The sequence below is a fragment of the Colletotrichum chrysophilum genome, assembly GCF_026319265.1.
Source record: "Colletotrichum chrysophilum strain AFK26 chromosome Unknown scaffold_21, whole genome shotgun sequence".
NCBI classification, from domain to species: Eukaryota; Fungi; Ascomycota; class Sordariomycetes; order Glomerellales; family Glomerellaceae; genus Colletotrichum; species Colletotrichum chrysophilum.
Genome location: NW_026517308.1, coordinates 153,887 through 175,194, shown reverse-complemented (window position 1 = coordinate 175,194; position 21,308 = coordinate 153,887). Strand labels below are relative to the sequence as shown.

Here is a 21,308-nt window from a genome sequence, read left to right as displayed (position 1 = left end):
GCAAGAATCGTCCACAAGGGACCTATATACACTAGCAAAGTTCCAGCGCCGAATCCCTCCTTGGGACGGGATCGGCTACATCTTACACCTTCTCTCCTCCTCCCGCCAGGCATCCTCCATCACGATGCCCATCCATCCATGTTTTGGACCAGAAACACGGCAAATGTCTTCCCTGACATAGGATATACCAGGCAGCAGCGGCCATCCTGCCGTTGCCCCTTTCCCCAACTCCAAACACAGAAGGCGACCCTCACGTCTCCCTTCTTTTTTTTGTGTATCCCCCCTCCTTTCGCCCGCCCTACGTTATACACGAAGAAATAGTACATAATGGGTATCGGTAATCGAAATGAATGGCAACCCCGAGCGCTCCAGCTGAAAACCTTTCGCTACGAGACGAGTGTAAAAGAAAATGGCTAGAAAAAAATCCTTCGAGAGCTTTAGAACCCCTTGAACGGGTCGTCTCTGAAGAAGTCATCTTCTGTGCCCATGCGGCTGTAGTAGCCGTCGGTGGTGCGGGTGCCGCGCGAGCTGTAGCTGTCGCGGTGACGGCTGCGGCTCTGGCGGCGGCGGAGCTCCTTGCTTCGCCTGCGCGCTCGGTACCTGTACTCCTCGTGCTCGTCGGGGTCGCCGTCGAAGCGGGAGTAGGCTAGCGGGCTGATGAAGGCCTCCATTCGAACCGTGCCGATGGCATCGAAGAAGTTGGCACCCGGGCGGGACGAGGCCTCTGATGTGCGCTGGGAGCCGGCGGTGCTCATGGGCCAGCTCGGTGCCCCGCCGGTGGAGGGTTGGGACTGGTGAGACTGATAGATGTCTGATGAGCCGGCCGTGCCCACGCTGTTGCCGGCGTTGCTGTTGGTGTAGCTGTGCTGTCCGATGCTGCCAGGTCCGGAGAAGCCGCGGAAAGATAGCGGTGGCGGGACGTGGCCGCCAGTGTTGCTGCGCTTGCGCCCATGAACACCTGCTGGGTTTCCACGCTCTCCACGCTCAGTGAAGCGAGGGATGAAGGGCGGTTCCGCCGCATCAATTGACCGCTCTGACCGCTCGCGCTGATGGGTATTGGTATTGGTATTGGTGTTTTTACTGTTGATGTTCGGCATAGGGGCGTATTGCTCTTGCTGCCTGTAGCTGCCGCTGTCGCCAACACGAGACGAGGGAATACTGGGAACGCTAGGCACGCTGGGGATACTGGGGACACTTGGTACGCTCGGTGCTGCGTCTCTGATAACCGGGGCCTTGCTCTTTGTCAGTCGGATCGAATCACGGATGCCAGTTCGCCTGTTGGGTTGAGGCATTTCAAAGTCCGGTACCGTAGTCTCCTTCACGGGTTGAGGGGAAGGTGTGATTTCGGGAAGGGCCTGAGTCGAATGGGCGAGGAAGGACAGCGCAGTCAACCAAACGTAGTGTCGCTCCGAGGTCGTGGCTGTAAACTTCAATGCTCTCTGCGGCGTCAAAATCAGGATGGATCGGTTGAAAACATTGCCCTGGCCGCGGGGCGGGGGGTTGTCGTCCTTGACATCTAACACAGATTGGATTGTGACTGGGTTCAAATTAGCATGTATAGAGCATCAAGAGTAGAAGTACTTACGTTTGCGTCCTGGCTTGCCCAGGAGAGCGTTGCCAGAATTGGGCTGCTTGCTGCTCCAGAGGATGGCCCTCTCATAGGGGGCCAACCAGACCCATCTCTTGTGGCGGTCGTTGCTGGAATCGTCCTTGCCGCCATCAGAGACACCGAAAGACTTGCGTCTCCTGACGTACTTGAACATCCACTCGCCGACCATCGTCTGCGCGATGGCATCGACAACGCCGGTAGCCTGGGCCGTGCCATTGGTGCCGTTAGAGGCAGCACCGCTGGATGCGGCGTTGGAAGTGGCGCCGTTGGACACCGCGCTTTGCGAGACACCACCGACGGAAGCGAGGTCGGTGGTAGCAGTCTGGGCTGTGTTCGTAGACAGGCGAGACCTGTGCGACCTGTAGTTGGAGCTCGTGTCGTATCTGGGGCTAGTGATGTCGTTGTACGGAAGAGGAGGGAGGCCTGGGCTTTCCGGGGTCTCCGCGTGCTGGGGGATCGGCGGCGGCGATCGACTGCCGTGCCTTCTGTTTCTCTGCGTCCTAGGCAGAGCGGCGGCGGAGCGAGTCTTGCGAATGCTGTTGGCACGGTAGTGGCTGCGGCCAACGCCCCGGCGGTGCCAGGGAGCGTCCATCTTCGTCGGGCTTCGCTGACCATCACTCGGCGCGCTGGCACTGAAAGGTGGCCTCCTGGAGCTGGCTCGTGTGGGAATAGGGAATGGAGGCTGAGCCTCAGGAATACTAGGGCTTCTAGGACGGCCCTGATGACTCGAGATGCCGCTCTGGATCAAAGCGGCCTTGCGCATACCGTTGGGTCGGCTTGAAGGACCACCGTTAGATCTGTCGTATCCGCCCCGCGCTGAAGACTTCATGGGCGCCTTCTTTGAGCCCATCTCCTTATTCTCCTGGCCGAATCCATAGCTCTCAGGGCCCATAGAACGCACCGCGCCTCTGGCAATCGCAGACTTCTTCAGAGCTTGCTCTGGCGACGCCGGCGAGGCAGCAAATGTGCTCACTGACGTGCGGTTGGAAGCTCTGGAATCCGTCATCCTCATGCCAGGGGCAGTCAGGACGGTGCGGTACTCAGAATCGCTGACATCCGCGTCGGCAAACTCATCCTGCTCGTCAGAGCTGTGCTCATCAAAACCGGCGAAAAGGCTGCTGATACGGTGCGGACGTCGCATGGGTGCCTTGTGTCCAGACAGAGGTCCATCATCATTGTTGCCGGGGTAGGCATCCTTGGTGTCCATGTCATACATGGGCGACATGGGCGAAGTTGGCGGAGAGGAGGGCATATCCGTCAGACTGCGCTTGGTCGCCAGTCTTCTGGGGTTCCTCGGGGGAAGGTGGTTTGGTACAGGGGTAAAGTGGCGAGGATCATCCGTAGTGATGGCAGTAGCAATGTTGGGAGATGATGGCCTGGAGGAGATTGCGGAAGGTCGCAGGTGCGCGGGGAGGTTGGCCAAGCGCTTATCGACGAGGATCTCTTCGGTCTGCACAGCAGTTGACTTCATAGGTGCTGACGCAATGATAGACACCTGGCAGCCGAAATCCTTGGTGTACTGCGGCAATCGAGGCTCCCTAGGCGTAGTAGGACGGCTCGTGGGCGGGATGATGCTGATGCTGGGGATGAGCAACTCCTGGACAGGCTTCAGCTCCGGCAGGGGCTGCGGCTTCTCTTCAGGCTCGGGCTCGGGGAAGTCGGTCTGGGTGGAAGATGATGCCATAGCTGGGGCGGGGATTTCAGGAGGAGGGGGTGTCGTAGACCTGTAAGGCGACTTGGGCGTCTTGGGTGGGCTCAGGGGCTCTTCGACAGTCTGAGATCCGGCCGAGACCATGTGGTTGTAGGGACGAGGCTCGATGGACAAGGGACGGTTGATCTGTACACGCTTGCGTCGCTGGTTTGCTTCGATCGCCTCAATTTCCGACTCACGGTGGACGTACTCGACCTCAGCAGGCTTCTCAGGCTTGACGGGCTCATCGAGCTTAGTAAGTTCTTCCATCTTCGCCGGAGGTTCAGGGGTAGACGGCTTGACCGGCTCCAGCTGTGGTGACGGCGGGGGCGAGAACTGAATTCCAGTATCCGTGTAGGTTACCTTCGGGGCTGGCGGCGGAGGCGGCGGCATCAAGTCCTCGTCGTCCTCTTGAATCCCGTCTTCCAGGGCCTCCAAGACAGGCTGGTTCATCCAGAGTCTGCCTCGCGTAACGCTTCCAGGGCGCTGAGGGCTTTCGAGGCTTTGGTTTCGTCGGTGGATCCTTGAGAGTACGCTTTCACGACTCATGTTTCTCGTGTGGCGGTGGAAAGACAAGGCGCTCTCACGTCCACCATCATCGGTTTGCCAATCATCGTCGCCATCGAGGTTCAGCTCATCGGCGAGAGAGTTGACGTTGTTGACCTTGCCAGGGCTTTGTTGCATGGAAAATCGAACGCTGTTCGTCATACTCATGGTGCGGACACTGGCGGCGTCATTGTTGTCTTCCATGTCGCTCTCAGCAGCATGGCCATTGGCCTGTGCAGCTTGGTAGGCGGTGACCTCATCGAGGACCACCTTCAAGCGGCTCTCCGCAACATGGATTCTGCGCTCATACTTGCGCTTCTCTTCTTCCCAGGAATCCTTGTCTTGGGACCAGAGGTCGTGAATCTTTTGCTCGGCTTCCTCCTGACTTCGAATCTTCTTCTGAGCGGCCTCGAGCCTCTTCTTCGTTTCTGTGATGGAGTCGACGGCCTCATCCCTTTCACGAGCAAGTTCGCCCAATGCGGACGAGGTTCCTCCTTCGAGCAGAGCAAGTTGGCGCTTCAAGGACCTGCTTTCCTTGGTGGTGGTGGCTACCGATTCCTGAAGTGATTCCTGTTCCTCGCGAGAAGCATGCAACGACACCTCTAGATTCTCAATAAGCTTCGTCTTCTCTTCCTGGTCGCGTCGCAAGTTGAGGATCTCGGCTACCAGGTTAGCGTGCAGAGTTGGTGTAAAACGGCGGGGATCGAGGACGCTGATGTTGTCTTCATTGGTGATATTTCTCGAGGACCGCTTCGAGCTCTTCTCATTGGGTACCGGGGGTGGTGAGGGGCTCTTCTTGCCGTTCGGAGGGGTAACTGAGCGTCGTGACTTTCTCGAACTTCGTGATGGTGTTCTGTGTGGTGTGTCTCGTGGCGTGGGCAGGGCGGTGGCGGCAACCGGGCCGCCGTGCTCGTCGTCAGTCTCCCAGACAGCCATGTTGAGCAGACCGACTGGGTGAGAGACAGTGAGGTTGCTCACGGCGAGATGCAATGAGGGCGGTGGTCCTCAATTGAACCCCTCCGGGAAAAAGGTAAGCATTCAAGTCCTGGACCTGTTCGGCTTACAGCGAGTCAAAGGTGCTTGGATCTCCAGTCGTTTCGGGGAAAATCAAATGTAGGGGATCAAAGCACACAGGTGAGCCCCAGGGATCCTTGCCGACGGTGGAAATGACAGGCGCTGGAGGAGCAGTCCGACCGCGCAATCACGGGTGCATTGACGCTATCCAACCCCCACTGAACTGACGAGTTAGTTTAGTGTTCAGTGCTACGGGAGAGGCACATCGTAGGGGGGAGACGCCGAGAGCTGCGGCAAGGAAGATGCATGAACTGCAGTTGGTGAAACTCACCAGAGAAAGACGTCGTTGGCGGAGGTGCTACTGTTGCGTCACGGGCGCAGCAGCGGTTTGCTTTTTGAAAAGGTGATAGGTGACGGCTCAAGCCGAATTAGACAGAAGAAATAAAGAGAGGTTCGCTCAGGTGTGCCGTTTCTGGAAGATAAAAGAGTCGACTTAGCATGAAATCCTTGGAACCCATGTGGTATAAGTTGGTATAACGGAACCGGGGAGGGATGTTCGGGAGCTGTTTGGGGGAAGGGATGCCCACCTTAAGAACGGAGAGATATAGGGACAGAAATCAAGTGTGAAACTGGTTGGCTTTCGAAGCCCGAAATCAACGTCGCAGACAAAGGAGAAATCGAAGGACCGGCAGTCGTAAGAACGGATGACAACGTCTCGCAAAGTCGGAGTGAGTCGGCGGCCGTTTTGTTATCGATCTCTATTAAGTCGACATGTCGTTTGAAATTGAGTTTGGAGGTTGATGGTAAGAAATGCGACTGCGGGAAGGAAGGGCGGCAGTGAGCGAGGAAAAGGACCTCGGTTCGGTTCGAGTTGGGCGCGGGAGGCGATGTACAAATTACTTTTATAAATAAATGGTGGGTTTTAGTTGAGAAGAAACGTTGGTCTGGAGAAATGCGCGAGAACGCGGAGAGGCTTGAATTGGTGGTGGTTTTGGTGTGTCTGGTCTGGTCTGGCGGGGTGGAGATTGTGGTCAGCCTCTTCCTCCGGGACCTCCTTCCCTCTTTCTTCTTCTGAAGCTTCTCCCGCGGCGGCGATCGGCCGCAAGACCCCAAGCTCTTCTGAGACAAAACAGAATGACTTACAGAGAGCGGTAGATTGAAGGGTCGATAGTGTATCGGAAATTTTAGAAACAAGTCGCTGTTGGAAAAGCAACGGCGCGCCGTCGGGCTGAAAGACGGGCAATGGCGGAAAAAGGGAAAAGGGACTCGACGGAGTACAACAACAAGTGCCAACAGTGAAGTGGCAACTTGGAACGGGCTCGGGGGCGCGAGAATCGGTGGTGCAGCAGCAGCAGCAGGTAGGACGTTGTATCCCAACAATGAGGAGGGACAAGACAGACAGCTAGCTACATCCGAGGCCAATTGGAGGATCAATGGCAGCGCACGGAGGGCAGGACTCGGCTCGACTCGAAGGAGAGTGAGAGAAGGAAGAAGAATTCCTTGAGGGTGTCGAGAGGTACGAGTCGAGGCGCAAAGGAGAGAGTGAAGACCCGGGTGCGCGGCGCCAGGCTATTCAGTCATTTCAAGCATGGGACAGGCTGAGATGGGATGGGAACAAGGGGACGGGCCAGGGTGAGGAGCATGGGATGGACAGCACTAAGGTAGGTAGGGTAAGGCCGGGGTGAACGACTCTCAAAGTGGGAATGGGGACATGATCCATGGAGGCAGAGTGATCACACAGGTTATGTACGATTTCGTTGGGCGCAACTCCACATGCAACGACACGGACACGGGCCAGCGCAGGCAGGTGAGCGTGATGGAGACGACGTGCACTGAGAAGGGAAGCGAAGTGCAAGCTGAGCCTATGCCTGTGCCTGAAGCGCAGGAGGAGCTGCTTTGTGCTAGGTAGGCTTTTCAGCATTGGCAACAGCCAGGCCGCAGATGCAATGTGATGGGATCATGAGCCCTGGTCTACGAGATTAGCTAGATTAGGTCGGGCACAGAGAGAGGTACGTAGTCGAGCCAGGTTGTCAAATGGGAGGAGACAAGAGACACAACCGGATGGCAAGGGGATAAATTAGGCCCAGGCACAGGCGACCATTTAGATCAAATCATCCAACAAGAGGAGACGGCGGCCAACGCCAACGGTCCAGCCCCAAGAGGACTCCTGTTTCTCCATTGCTTACCTTACGTGTGTAGGTCGTCCAACAAAAGGCCAAGACCAGCAATTGCTAAGATCCAAGGACACGACCTGCATCCGAGTTGGACCGACACGCGTGCACGAGGCTGTCAGACCAAGAGCAAGAGCAAATGAAAGGGCGGGGGCAAGTGCGAGGCGGTAGTCGTGGCCCAGGCCGGCTGTTGTTTTCTGTTGATGGCGCCGTTACATCTGTCGTCCAAAACCGCGAGGTCTTGCAGCCGGCTTTTGATTATGTTTAATAAGGCGATATGAGCTTGTTCGGCCCCAGCGGCCCCCTCTCCATCTCTGAGGCTGGTGTGCTCCATCGTACAGCCCGGAGCACGGCATCGCTCCTACTTGACGCAGCGAAGTATGCTTTCAAAACTTCATCCCACGCAAGCCACTGACCACGAAAGCCAAGGGGCGACGAGATTGCGAGCAGAAAAACTTGGTGCTGCGGCATTGGGGTCTAAGGTGCGCTAAGTTAGCAGCAGCAGCGGCAGCAGCAGTTCGCCGGCCGGATAGCGTACGAAGACTTGCCGCTGCAGAGTTCTGCTAGCTCTTCTTACACTGGCCAAAGACGGAAACCAGCTGGAGTCATGTCAGGCCGATCATTGGGAGAAAAAGAAAACCGGCCGCAGGAAGGGTCTTTTCAACAGCAACAACAAAGACGCCGATTGGGAGGCTTTCAGAAGGAGCAAGGAAGGACGCACTTGCAGTTGCATATTCAACGGGCAGGCGCGAGTCCGTCTTCCCACAACACGTGGGCAGTCCGCTCTTTCCGTCTTTGTGCAATTCGGGTGAGGGACGACTCGTTGTCGAGACTCGAGTCGACAGGAGGCTCAAGGCAGCTCCTCCTTCCTTCTACATTCTGCTCTCTCATCAAAACAACGGGCAACAGCGAGTCCGGATGTACCTCCGTGCATCGTGCCTACCTCACCTCCTAAAATCAGGCATCTTTTCGTCAGCCCTCTCCACTTTTCCTCGTAGGGAACCTAGGAACTGCAGTGTAACTGTGAAGAGGGTGATGTGAATCGTGTGAATCGCCGGACGGCATCGCAGGTTCAGGTATCCACGTACGGATCAACAGCCGCAGATTTTAGCAAGAAACAAAAACCCACGGTGAAACGGGTGCCGATGGGATCAACCCAGATAGATTATCGCTCATCCGCCACGATCTCGGCGCCTCAGGTTCTCCCTTCTGGCAGGCAAGTGATTTTTTTCTCACTCTGTACTCTGTAAAGTGTAGGCACTCAAATTGCGCCCACGATGAACCCTGCTTCACTAGCACCAACAGGAAGGATTCAAGACATCCGGGAAGACTTGGAGGGACGGGCTGGGGATGTCCTCAGTTGGGACGCCGTGGACCCGCCGCTGCCCTTTGGGGAGCGAGAAGTGGGGGGAGCCATTTGCACCGGAAAGACGCTAAGGAGCTGTTCTTTCCAGGGGTCCCGGTCGAGCAAGTCCCCAGGGGGGAAGGGGACCTTCAGAAATTCGCCCACTAACCCGCGTTGGTCCTCCAAGCTGGTCGGCCGTCAACCATCCTCCAACATCACCGTCGAATAGGATCTTCTCCAACCGACAGCCCGCAATTTCCTGGCTGCGCTGATCGCAGTCCTCGTCACCCGCCGTCACTCGCCGTTATCGTATCGTCTTGTTTACTCGTGCCAATTCCAATGGCTATCTACGGTACGGTGCGGTACGGATACTCCAGTTTCCCCTCGCTGCGGCGTGCCTCGTGTTGACCTGGTCAATTGCACTCGTCACGGACCACGTCCACCGCAAGCACCCTACGCGCAATCTCGAGAACAAGACGAGTACGGATCTTACCTGACAAAGTATGGGTAGCTTCGGTGGTCAGCCAGCTCTCTCTTACTTACACAAGCTTTGCGCCCGTCCGGACTTACCCTCATTGCACAAAACGGGCACCCAAGACACAATCCTGACCTCAGTGAGCTCGCAGGACCTGCGCACATGTCTCGTCCTTGGACGCTTTACACGGGCTTACTGTTTGGCCGTTGCCAGCGCACACAGAGAGGCCTCGCATCCATGTGCCTGCCGCAACGTCTCGTCCTCGGTCCTCGACCTGCTGATGCCTTTCTTTTCCTCGAGAATTGTTCCGTCTGCCGCTTGCCAATCAACGCCCGGACTCCCATCCCAGAGCACAAAGTCAGGGGGTCGCAACTAAATCGCCTGACAGCAGCACAGTCCGCTGTCAACCCGGCCGTCAATCTCTTACCAAAACCTGTACAGCCCGCCAGCACCAGATGTGCCGACAGTTGTCAATCCTTCGAGAGACTGTGCGCGCCCATCGCAGAAGGGATCCCCTGGCACTGAGCCTGTCCGAATCATTCGGTTCCTCGACTCTCGAACTGCCGGCTGCCGTCAACCGTGCCTTGCTGAGGGGGTCTGAGCTTTGCATTTGCATTTTCAGTCTTCCGGCTGGCGGAGAGATTCATGCAGCCCTTGGAACAATCCAGCCCCGGTTTCTCAGAATGCGGCCCTGACGTTCATCCTCTTGAGACACTGAACCACTGAGACTTGACTCAAACCTTCCGAGGTTCGTTGTCGACAGCCATGCACAGCCCACGTCGTTTGCCATGTTGCGCGCACATGAAGTACCTGTCGATCAGGCACAAATGGCCTGCGACAAGTCAACCACGGAACACATACAAGTGGCTCGTAGGCGAATGTCAATCGCCAAGCGCCAACCGTCAAGTGGTACCCGCAAAGCTTTCGCGGAACAAGCATTAGACGCAGGTCAGAGGCACAGTCACAGCGGAATCACAGTCGAGGCTGTTGGACGTTGGATTTCGCGCCTCGCGTCCGCTGCGCTGCAGCTGCATCTGCACCTGCTGTGCCGCGGAACCCACTAGTTTACGGCGCAAGGCTTGAAGGCCTCGCGACCCCAGCAGACCACCCTGCTCGTTCTCTCATCATGGCCAGCCAATTCCATTGTTACACCGTGGGACCCCCGTGAGGAGAGGCGATGTCAAATACGGTTATTGGTCCCATTCGTGGTGGCTCCCCTGGCCTGTTGTTAGCTCTCCGATATCACCACGGGAAGCGGATCGTTACCCATTGTCTGTTCGCGCAACTGAAGAACCCAAGCCCAGACAGCAACTTTGTCTGGTTCCTCCCGGCACGAATATTGCGTCTTCTTCCAGTCCCTAGGTTCGACGCCGCCACCGCCGTCGGAGACCTTTCGTTTCAATGGTCCCATCGGCTCGACATCGCTTAACCAATATATTCCTTTCCAACCAGCCAGAGATGCAACTGTCTTGACTCTGCGTAGAGCCCACGGAATTCCAGGCGTGCGGAATACGGCTCGATATCCGACTAAATTTCTGGGTCGCTGGCCGTCTTCTCCAGCTCCAACGACCCCCTTTTTCCTAACAAGGAGACCAAGACCGCGCAAGCAAGATTGCATCCCCAGTCCCATTGACCCTGCAAGTTGTTCGACCAGCTTGCAAAGTTGCAAGCTTCCGGCGCCGCCGCGTCGGTTCGCGCCCCCTCCTGGCAATCTCGAGTTCGATCCTCTGAACCTGTTTGCACTAATCAGAAAAGCCGTCACTGGTTGTTGGTGCCTTTATCAGCACTGGGCAAACCTTCGCCCAGGCCTTCCCCTCACGAACCATGACGGCCCCCAGTCTCTTATGACAGCCTCGATAACTCGCTAGTATCGGAGCTCTACCGATCCCGCACCGGCCCTGAGGCTGTCTCCGCTCACGCCGTTTTGTTAGAATTGTCCGCTGATCTTGTCACTCTCATATCATAACCAGATGAATGGGGCTTGGAATAAGAAATTCCCCTGCGTCAGAGACTCTGCGCTAGCACGAACCGTCCGAGTTTGCGCTGTTGGCGCTGGCCCGGGTGTTTTGGAATGTTTTCCGGTGCCCAACTCAATTCAGGGTTCTCAGGTCCAACAACCTGGCGCAGGGAACATGCTTCTTGCTGACGGCCTGGGCAGGAGAAGGCAACCATCGCGGAGAGTGGAGTCGGCTTCCTCACCTCAAGGCTCCGAATAGAGCAAACGCACCTCCAACCTAGAGGCCGCTCCGGCCGGATACCTTCCGCGGGCTGGTTTACGCAATTGCTCATGTTCCCTCACGGTTGTGAACCAACCTGCATGATCCGCGACATCATCCCGGCAGATGAAGACAACTGCTCCTGAATACGGCACCGTGCCAGACGGGCGAGCTCTCATCACTATGGCTAGTGATGGGCTGCGCCAAAGGCAAGATATACACCAAGGCGCCACCGTGCCTGCAGTGAAATTGCCTAGACCATGGTCGTTTACTCAATTGGATCCATGGTCCAATGGCACTAATTGCAGATGCTACCGTTCGGCCCGCGTTTCTTAGCACTTTCCCTCTTCGTCTCTTCGTCACGCCACCCGCCTTCTTCGCGTCATATCAGAGATGAGCCGAGCCAGTTCCGATGTCGTCGAAGCACCTCTAGGTCTGATGGAGGAGACGACGCCATCGAACCTTCTTCAAGGCGTCGGCCAGCTACACCGACGGCGGCGGCGGGCCCTCATCTCGTTGCTTAAGCGGAGACTGCAGCTTCATCAGGTTCGCTTGTGACGACCAGGCCCTTGTGCATATGCAAGACAGTTTGAGGAGCACAGAGACGCGTCCACGGGAAATTTTATCTTCCGCAAACAAATGTCATGCATTTGTGCTCCAGCAAAGGACATGCTCGATTTGCGAGGTCCCGCTTGGCCAGATCAACCCATTCAAAGCTATCTTTGGCAGGAGACTCGAATGACCGCGTTGCAGGATCTTGGTAAGCTGAATGTTATCACAATGAGACTGTGGCTCTTGGCCAAATATCCAGGAATAGCATCAAGCCACCAGCACACGCCGGAAAATCGTGGCTTTGACTAACTCAACGAGATTGAGAACGTCGCATCGCCGGATTTTTACCGTAAAAGCCCCATTACTCATCAGAATAGTACCACGTCGCGAAGAGCGTCATACGCGCCGAACCAGAGCTTCGCACAAAAAGATGGGGTCAGTCATTTCCCATTGCTTCCCAAAGCAGCCTCATCTCTTCGCCAACCGAGAGGGCTCCATTCATTTCGCACACTGCCACTACGTAAAGGAGGAAATTTCAGTCGCAGACTCGCAATCATGATTGCTTCAGACGAAACATCTCACGTGGGGAATACCTTCGGTTGAACGATGTGCGGATGTCGTTTTTAGTTTTCGACCCGTCGAGTTTGTGGAACAGCTTTTGGGGATCGAAGAGCTTGGGCAGCGGCATGTCTCGTGCATATGCGGGAGAGCTGGCGTTCATCTCAGATGCCAAGATCTGATGATTGGTATGAACGGTTGCGCGAACACCATCAGTGCGCAATGGGCGAATTGGGTCCTTTGGCGCCCCGGTCCTTGAGTCTTCCCCGCCTCCCATGGCTTTAACAAACGGGGCCGACGGCGAGCTCGGCGGGCTGCACTGCGATGCGACGCTGCTGGACGACGGACTGTGCTAGACTTCCTTGGGGCAGAAGGCCCGAGATGACGGGCTGGCCGCTTTTCCGCTCTCAAAGCTTCCCGCGAGACTTTGGGTTTATTCCAGTGGGCGCGGATTGGGGACAACATTATCAACATCAGACGGATTGGCAAGCCACCAAACCAAACTTTGATGTAAGTCGGTACCGGTAACCGGAACTCACACATCCGCCGTTGAATCGCTTCGCCGAGCATCACTGGTCAGCCCTTCCTGGTCTTAATTGGCGGCTGAAACTCTTTCGTCTTGTTGGTTTGCGGGTGTCAACACCTCGTACCACCGGCCCGAAGCTCCCTGGCTATGTCGATGGTCTCGACTTTTGGTGGAAGAACAAATCTACACTGGCTTCTTGTGAAACATGAAACAATTCTAGAGGTTTGTCGAGCGGTCGACCAACTCCGAAAGCCTGCTTAGATGTTGGGGGTGTGGCAAATGTCCTCGTTATCGCAAAACACCACAGTTGGCAGGCGAGATTCGAGCTGTTAGGTGTGAAACAGCGAGATGCTTAACACTTGCTTCAAGACGGCTCTGCTCAAAGAGGGAGCAAGACCAAGGCGGAGTGATTCCGCTCTACGCCACACACGATGTTGTCAATCCACCGGGATTCCCACGGACTAGCAGCTTAAGTTGATGCCCGACCTGGAAAGTTGGTTCTGCCAGCTTGTCGATGACCTTGATGTACGCCTATTCCTCAAATCTCGTTTCCAGGATACAGGTTATTACTCCCCAATGGATATACGTCATGGGTAAAACGGTGCTCGCTCTCGGTATGTGGCAATAAAGCAAATATGGGGTCTCGGTGAATTGCCTGCCTCGCCTGGGGTGTGTGTAATCACCGAGGACTTCTCACCTTCGGTGTCGGTGGCGAGGTCAGCCGGCGAGCAAGTTGCTCATGTGATGTCCGGAGTCTCTGGGCCTGCGAAGTCCGTCGGACCTGAGTCGGGCATTGTTAGTGCTTGTTAAGAGGTTCAACGACGTTATGTTACATCGATATGAGTCTTGTTCGCTCTCATATGTTGTCTAGCCATCTGCGTGGGTGTTCATAAAAACGTGAATGTTGACTGATGGCTGAGAAGACGGTACGACGCGATGGGCCTCGATCTTTCTTCTTATCTAGAAGCCTTCATGTTTCCGTTTGAAAGTGGTGCAGGATTATTTGCTCCATAACTTGCGGCATTCTGAGCGACCAGTGCGGTTTGTCTTGTCTCTGTGTATCATTGGTGTCGGTGACTGGGTAAACACCAACGAATACATCTGGGTGCTGAATCACTCGCAGGCGGATCTGGTCCTACGGAATGGGAGACATGATGGAGTTTGAGGTTCACACCTATCGTCAAATTTCTATCTTGCTGAGAATCAGCAGATTGTGCATTGTTGTTGTGAAGCACTTGAGATGGCCTCAGCGTGGCTTCTTATATACCACGGCACGATTGCTCAGACGATGCCTATTCCTGAATTATCTGACAAATTTGTTGCCGACCTGGAAGGGTCTAAAGACGTCAAGCTTCTCGGGGTTGAGTATATATAGGTAGGTCTGCTATCTTAGTTTGTGTGACGAGGGCAAGCAAATCAGGCAAAACCCGAAGTCTTCTTCTTCTCAATAAGTTATTGTGTGGTATCTTAACCGACTACCCTTCGGACAGCTTCTTCGTGTGTTACTTCGTCGCGAGATGACTGTACCTGGCTTTGGTGTTTCCTGGGGGTTTCTGTAGGAATATATTGAAAACACCGCGTTTGCGACCATTGCAGAGGCTGGAGACACAAAGATTGTCTTTCTTGACGTCTCCTGGGATACAGAGTCTCCAGATGTTCAGAATACTGGAGCCATCTTGGCACAAGCTTGGAACCTTACAATTCTGGCTTGCCCGGATACAATGGCTTGAATGGCTGCTTTTAAAGCTTGAAAACAGGCTGTATTTCAGCTCGACTACGTACTGAGACACGTTCTGGGTTCCGGTGAAGTCGAATCAGGAAATGCCATCCAATTCCGATATCATCGGCGGGTGTATATATTGGTAGTCTTGAAGATGTTAATGAGCAGGGCGGCGGCATTTTTCCGGGTGCTTTGTGCCATGACGATGTCTTGCAGAGTCTCGTATCAAGTGCCTGGTTGGCGAAGCACAGGAACCATACAATCCAGTGGAAGGTGTCAGTTCACAGTTGTCGTCCTCCCCGGTTGGCGGTATATTCTCCTCGAAATACATGCAAGAGGCCAGGAATCACTAGTCTACGGCTTCTTACCTTTCATCCGGCAGGTCGGGTTTGGGCCCTTGAGACCAACCCTTGGTATGGTCATGCGCAAGTCCTTACTTAAAATCGACGAACACATGGTCGAAAATCATTGCTGCAGTAAGTCAATAATAGTCTTTGGCACCTTTATATCTCAAATGAGTTTCTTGCATAGGCGCCTGGTAGATACGCGGCTCCAGCGACATGAGCAAGCTGACACGTACAAGGCCACGTTAGAGCAGCTCATCCAGGACGCCCATGGTGTTTAAGCCGTCTGTTGCATTGAACCAGTGTCGTAGGAGCACGAACAATACTGGAGTTGCGATCGTGTGTTGTGGTTGAATCAGCGTTGTCTTGAGTCCACAAGGTGAACATCAACGATGACGCAGGTTGACGTGTAATATCTGCTCATCTTCCTGAAGTCCTCCTCGTTTCTGGCCGCGACTTCACATATTCAACGTATACGCCGGAAACAAGAGTGGAAAAAGGAGATGCCGGCGTCGACAAAATGGATTGGAAAATCAACTCTGAGACCGGCGCATTGCCAGGTCGGCCAGGATCGGATGGCTGATACATTTAAATGTCCAACCCGACATCGCATCGTGCGCTCATGGCGGGAATGATATGCGGAGAAAGCTTGTGCTTTATAAAGGCCCGCATTCGTTCTATTGACTATCAATGTTATTGTGTTGAAGCATTCATGAGAGAGATCTTGGCGATAATCATGCTCAGGCTTTGATGAGCTCTCGGAGCAGTCAACTTGCGATATCAGATTCATGCTAATAGCAAAGCTATTGATCTAAGTTGAGCAGATTTCTGAATGTGGCTAGTGCAATGAGTACGAGCTACTCCCAGTAACTTGTCGTAGCCGGCCTCCGGAGATGCGAAACTTGCACATAGGGTAGCGAGAGGGAGGTGATACCCAAGAATAATTGACAGACTGTGTGAATGCTTGGATTTGTAAAGAAGTGCGGGAGAATACGCATTCTACCGAAGACCCTTTTTCTATTCGAACACTGCAGCATGGCTGACATGCAATTGGTTACTTAAAGGCGCGAATCGCTTTATTCGTGATAGCGCACCGTTGAATCACCAATTTTTCGCCCAGAAGATTCATTGACCTTCCATTTCTAGCAACTGGAAAGGAAATCATTGCCTTCAACTCAATGATGCCATTCGGCGGTTCAACTTTTGCCCGCGGCTAATCTGTTCGTGGTGAGTTTCTCAATTGTCATCCCAGGCAACGGCGCCCTTTAAAGCACGCAGCGGCGGGCGAGTCATCGGCAGAGCGGGGGTGTGGCCCGTCCGGAGGGCGCGCGCGTTCCCCGACCCCGGCCGGCATCGGACACTCATCCTGCCATCTCATCGCTCTTGCGATGCTCTTGAAACTGATGCCGTCTATTTCTCACTTTTAAACAAGTCGGTTCTCCTGGAATCATTGACTGACACGATATCTCAACACACGTCCAGCAGCTAATCGATCCTCACCAAGGAAACCTGATCCCCGCCACCGGAAAACGTCCGGGAAACTAAGTCTCACCAAAACCCCTCTCACAACTTACCGTGAGACACCACCGACAAAATGGCAGACCTCACAACATGTCTGCCCCTGAACCGCGCCTCCGTGGTGGAAGCACACAAGCTCGTCAAGCCACACGTGCACTACACGCCCGTCCTCACAAACAAGACCCTCACCACCCTCGCCTCGACGCCGCGGTCCCCCGAAGACCTGAAGGGCACGAGATGGGAGGGCCGCACGCCCGCGAAGCCGACCCTCAGGCTATGGTTCAAGTGCGAGAACCTGCAACGCATCGGCGCGTTCAAGGTCCGCGGGGCGTTCCACGCGGTCGAGAGGTTGAAGCAGGAGCCTGGCTGGATTGATAATGGCGGCATGGAGAAGGGCGTCGTCACGCACAGTTCTGGTGAGACACATTCAACCCCTCATATTCTCGTTATCATTTTCGAGTCTCTTATATGACGGATTGAGAATGCACGTAAGCACTCACACTAACGAAACTCTTAGGAAACCACGCTCAAGCCCTCGCCCTGGCCGCGAAAGAGGCCGGCATCCCCGCCCACATCGTCATGCCGGACATCTCCCCCGCCAACAAGATCGCCGGCACCCGCGGCTACGGAGCCAACGTAATATTCAGCGGCAGCACCTCTGTCGAGCGCGAGGCCGTCGCCGACCGCGTCATCGCCGAGACCGGCGCCCGCCTCGTGCCCCCCTACGACCACCCGGACATCATGCTCGGCCAGGGCACCCTCGGCCTCGAGCTGCAGGAGCAGGTGCGCGACCTCATCGCCGCGGGCCACTCGGCGCAGAACCCAACCTTCAACTCCACCGGCCAGCCCTCTGCATCAGAAGGCAAGGGACTCGACGCCATCATGACGCCCTGCGGCGGTGGCGGCATGCTCTCCGGCGTGGCGCTCAGCTGCGAGGGCACGGGGATCCGCGTGTTCGGCGCGGAGCCCGAGTTCCAGGGCGCCGACGACTGCAAGCGCGGGTTCGAGGCGGGCAAGAGGGTCGAGAGCGTCAAGACGCTGACGATCGCGGACGGGCTGCGGACGCCGGTGGGCAAGTTCCCCTGGGGCGTGATCTACGAGAGGAGGCTGGTGGAGAACATGTTCAGCGTGAGCGAGGAGGAGATCAAGGCGGCGGTGAAGCTGGTGTTTGAGCGGTTCAAGCTCGTTGTCGAGCCGAGCGGTGCGGTGCCGCTTGCGGTTGCGCTGTTTAACGAGGATTTCAGGAGCATGGTCGAGAAGGAGGCTGGGGAGAAGGGGTGGGATTTGGGGTTGGTTTTTAGCGGTGGTAATATGGCGATGGAGGGACTGATGAAGATTTTTGCATCGTGAGACGATTTGAGACGACGGGAAAATACATATGAAGATAGATGTAGACTGCATATAACATGTTGTACCAATGGATGGGGTTGCCATGATTGCTTGACACCCTCACCATCGTCGTCGTCTCCGGTCACTGGCTGAGTATAATCGTGTACACAACACACAGCTATTCAACGAATCAAAGTGTTTCATTCTTTCTCCCTAGTTGAATTTCATCTGGAATGAATGGTCCATCATCACCTCTTAGACATTCTGTCGTGTTGACCAAGCACTGCGGTTGGCTTTTCGTACGAACATCGAATGACCTACACCTCTTTATCCCAACCGTCGTTCTCAGACACACAGACGTATGTGGTTCATAATGTCTCATATAAACTCATTGGGCAGAGTAGGAACAATGACTTCCTCTCCTCAATCAAATGCAAAGTTGCATGAGGAACATCGAAATTAGTGTCCTCACCAAAAGCTTACCTAGATAATAAAAATAAAGCAAAAAGGTAGTTATAATACATATCAAAGATACCATACCATCATTTCCGCTCCTGTATCCTTTCATCCGTCACCTCGCGCAGAGTATACTGGTGTATCTAGACATCCAGAGATGATCGTGGCAACTCTTGCCGACGCATCCATGGCACCACCCTCCAAGGGCAGGAATATGTTATCATTCTTTATCAAAGCAGATCTCAACCTTGGCCGTGACATTGTTGTCATGGTGTAAATTATAAGCAGTACAATACTCTTTTGTATGGAAGCAAGCTAGTATCCCTATGGCTAATGATCCTGGTCTTCTCCCAGACCCGTGAGCGTGGCGCGGGGCCGCTTGTCTCTTCCAACTTGAGCATGTAAGCTACATTAAGTCGCTCTGGTTTTGAAGAAGCAGGTGCGCTCTGATAATTCGATGCTGAGGGACAATGAAACTTGTCGACGTCTTCGAGTCCCGAGATAGCTTCCGTTGATTTTTCTGGTCACTGTCATGACGAAAGTGATAAAAAGTCATGAGCCTGGGTTTTGAGCCGAAAACGCAGAGGTATCTTCCCTCCCTTGTTATTCAGCTTTGCTCGTTTTTGTGGCTGAATCTGATCCTGAATATTCGGAGAATAGTCTTTCTGTAGGCCTCTTCTTTTGCAGATGAACGATTTGCTAGTGATTGCGTTGGTCTAGACCTTTTTCCAGCAAAGGTTCTGCCTAGAACACGCATCACAAAATCAATGAATGGCTGTGGTATGGGCCTCTAATAATGTCCGACATGTCTCATAACAGCACCTCTACACGGAGTCATTGCCGGGGTCACCGACGACTCTTTTGATCTACTCCTACCTGCGCTAAATTGAAACGCCATGCCCTAATTCAAGTTATCAAACATAATCCGAGGTGACACAGTATTCCACACGCGTGAGCAATTATTTGTCAACTCCAATAAGCCCGTTCATCGACAAGCCTGCTTACTATAACCATTTGAAGTTGGGTCTGGCAGATCATCAACGCATCCTTGACCTTTTCGATTGGTGCTGCATATGCTTACCCAAAACGTTGTGTCCCTGTGTTACCCACAGCCTGACTTGGTCATCAACTTTCCAAGGAAGCTACATCCAGGGCTTCGCCGACCGAGAAGCGGCGGTTCTCCCACACATACTAACAGTTTCACTGGCTCTTAATAGGAGACATTCCGCTCACTCTCGGCTTCCACTTCTTCGTCTTCAGTGGTAAGCTGCATGATATTGATGGTGACCGTCTCTTTTGGGAGCGATCATCTCTGCACACATGCAACATAGAAGCAGGCTCTGCTCAGATTCTTGGCCGTTTCTGGGCCATTAGAATTAGAAATATACTTAAAATTCCATTTTCAAGTTAGATCCTGTGCCAAAACTTGATGTTATCGCGAAAAAGAAAAGATGTATCATTTTGAGTATCCCATCACCCGCCCATATCCTTTCAAGTGGTTCACGCCCGTTGCAATCATAGGCTGTGTCATCTTGACTGCGGTCTTTTCGCTCGTCAACCTAACATCAAACGGCTTCGACTTGAAGCCACTCTACACTACCGATGTTAACGGTACAGAAGCCGCGGCGAATGCGCGGTAAGATGCACCCCATACGATCTTTGAATGTGAGATGGCCTAAATCATGATGCTTAAACAGGTCGTTCAACAAGCCGCCTTTCAATTGGCAAGGGGACATGGATGTTGAATGTCAGCCCTATCTTCTGACGGTCGGCGACTCGTTCTTCACCTCAAACCATGGTTTCCGGTATAAAGTGAAGAGCATAGAGCTTCCCACCAGAGACGCCGAGTCCCCGGATATTCGTTCGTCAATTGGATACAAGAACACGACACTTGAGGGATGCTTTTTAAGTCAAATGTTTGTCAAATTGATGAAAAGCGACCCGGCCAGATTGCCATCCTGGTGGATATCATTCAAGAATACAGTAGCGACGGCAACCTTACAGTGTACTGTCGTGTCTGATGCTGGACTTGCAGAAGTCACCATGGAAGCCGAATATGAGGGAGAAACTGAGCCCGTATACGACTATGTCATGGACTCCAATCACAAAACACGCGCGAGCGTTTGGTGGGGAACTCGGCTTTCGAACGCCTACTTCATTGGCATTTTAAGTGCTGCCTCTCAGGTTCCCGGTGTAGACGTTCTTGGTGAAACGTATCTCAACCGGGCCAGACTCAACTTCGATAGGAATTTATCCAAGACGGAGTAAGTCTGTGTCTTCGCAACTGTTGTTCCGCGCGCCGGCTGATTAGGCATCAACCACTGCCAAGTATTCGTTCAGAAAACTTTTTCGATCTCGGCTGGACGTTCCAATTCGAGAATAGCTATTTGCAAACTCTTTGGATGGACTTGCCTTATGACACCACGCCTTATAACTCTGACGTACGTACCCAGTTTGTTAATTTTTCAACACACAAGACTTCTGCATACGGACTGACATTTTGATAGTTCTGGGGGTCGCCAACCTTGACAGAAAGCTTGCATTACTCTAAAATCATGCACTCACTTTTCGCTCTTGACCTTGGAAACTGCGAGCTGCCAAACCTATTGCTTGACGAAGACGGTCTTAGATATGCCATCATGGATCCGCAGAACACCAACCGATTCCCTGGTGCCCTACTCAACAACTTCACTGAACCAGTTCAGCTGGATAACGGCCGCTTCACCAAGCTTCCCAAGCCTAACGAGGCTGGAATTGATACCAATGTTCCCCTTAACGAGAGCTACGGAACTATCCAGCCGCTGATGGGCCCGTTATCCTGCAACAAGGCCACCATAGCAGCTCAATACCTTTGTTCTGTACCCAAGCAGAAAAGCGTGGGGGTGATGTTGCTAGCCATCATTCTTGCGGATTTGGTTTTCCTCCAAGCAGCGTGGAAGTTACTGCAGTGGTTCGCGGACTCGAGGATGGCAAACAAACCTCAGATGAAGTTCTGCGAAGGCTGTCTAGAAGCCCAAGGTGGAAATGCTGGCGGATTTGAACTAGAGAACCAACCTCGTGGGAGACAGCAAGCGGGTTCCTCACTTCGCCCCAACGATCGTTATGTTAGACTGCACAGTCGCGAGTGATAGGGTCACGGTAATATTTCTTGAGTCAAAACATGGGGAAGGTGCACAACACCAGGCACTCTTCACACTTCGAGGTATCAAGTCTATTCAGATATTCTAATCTTCACAGGC

At 54.0% G+C, this 21,308-nt stretch overlaps 2 protein-coding genes across 2 annotated transcripts; one reads left to right on the top strand and one right to left on the bottom strand.

The window, feature by feature from the left end:
• Window positions 1-437: 437 nt before the first annotated feature.
• On the bottom strand, window positions 438-4,781 carry COL26b_003694 (uncharacterized protein; the record flags this gene model as incomplete). The annotated part of the gene is made up of 2 exons (XM_053176587.1): window positions 438-1,537; window positions 1,586-4,781. The coding sequence occupies 2 exons, from the start codon at window positions 4,779-4,781 to the stop codon at window positions 438-440; spliced, it is 4,296 nt and encodes a 1,431-aa protein (XP_053039446.1).
• Window positions 4,782-16,360: 11,579 nt separating this feature from the next.
• On the top strand, window positions 16,361-17,634 carry COL26b_003693 (uncharacterized protein; the record flags this gene model as incomplete). The annotated part of the gene is made up of 2 exons (XM_053176586.1): window positions 16,361-16,700; window positions 16,802-17,634. 2 exons carry the CDS (start codon window positions 16,361-16,363, stop codon window positions 17,632-17,634), a joined length of 1,173 nt encoding a protein of 390 aa, XP_053039445.1.
• Window positions 17,635-21,308: the final 3,674 nt, after the last annotated feature.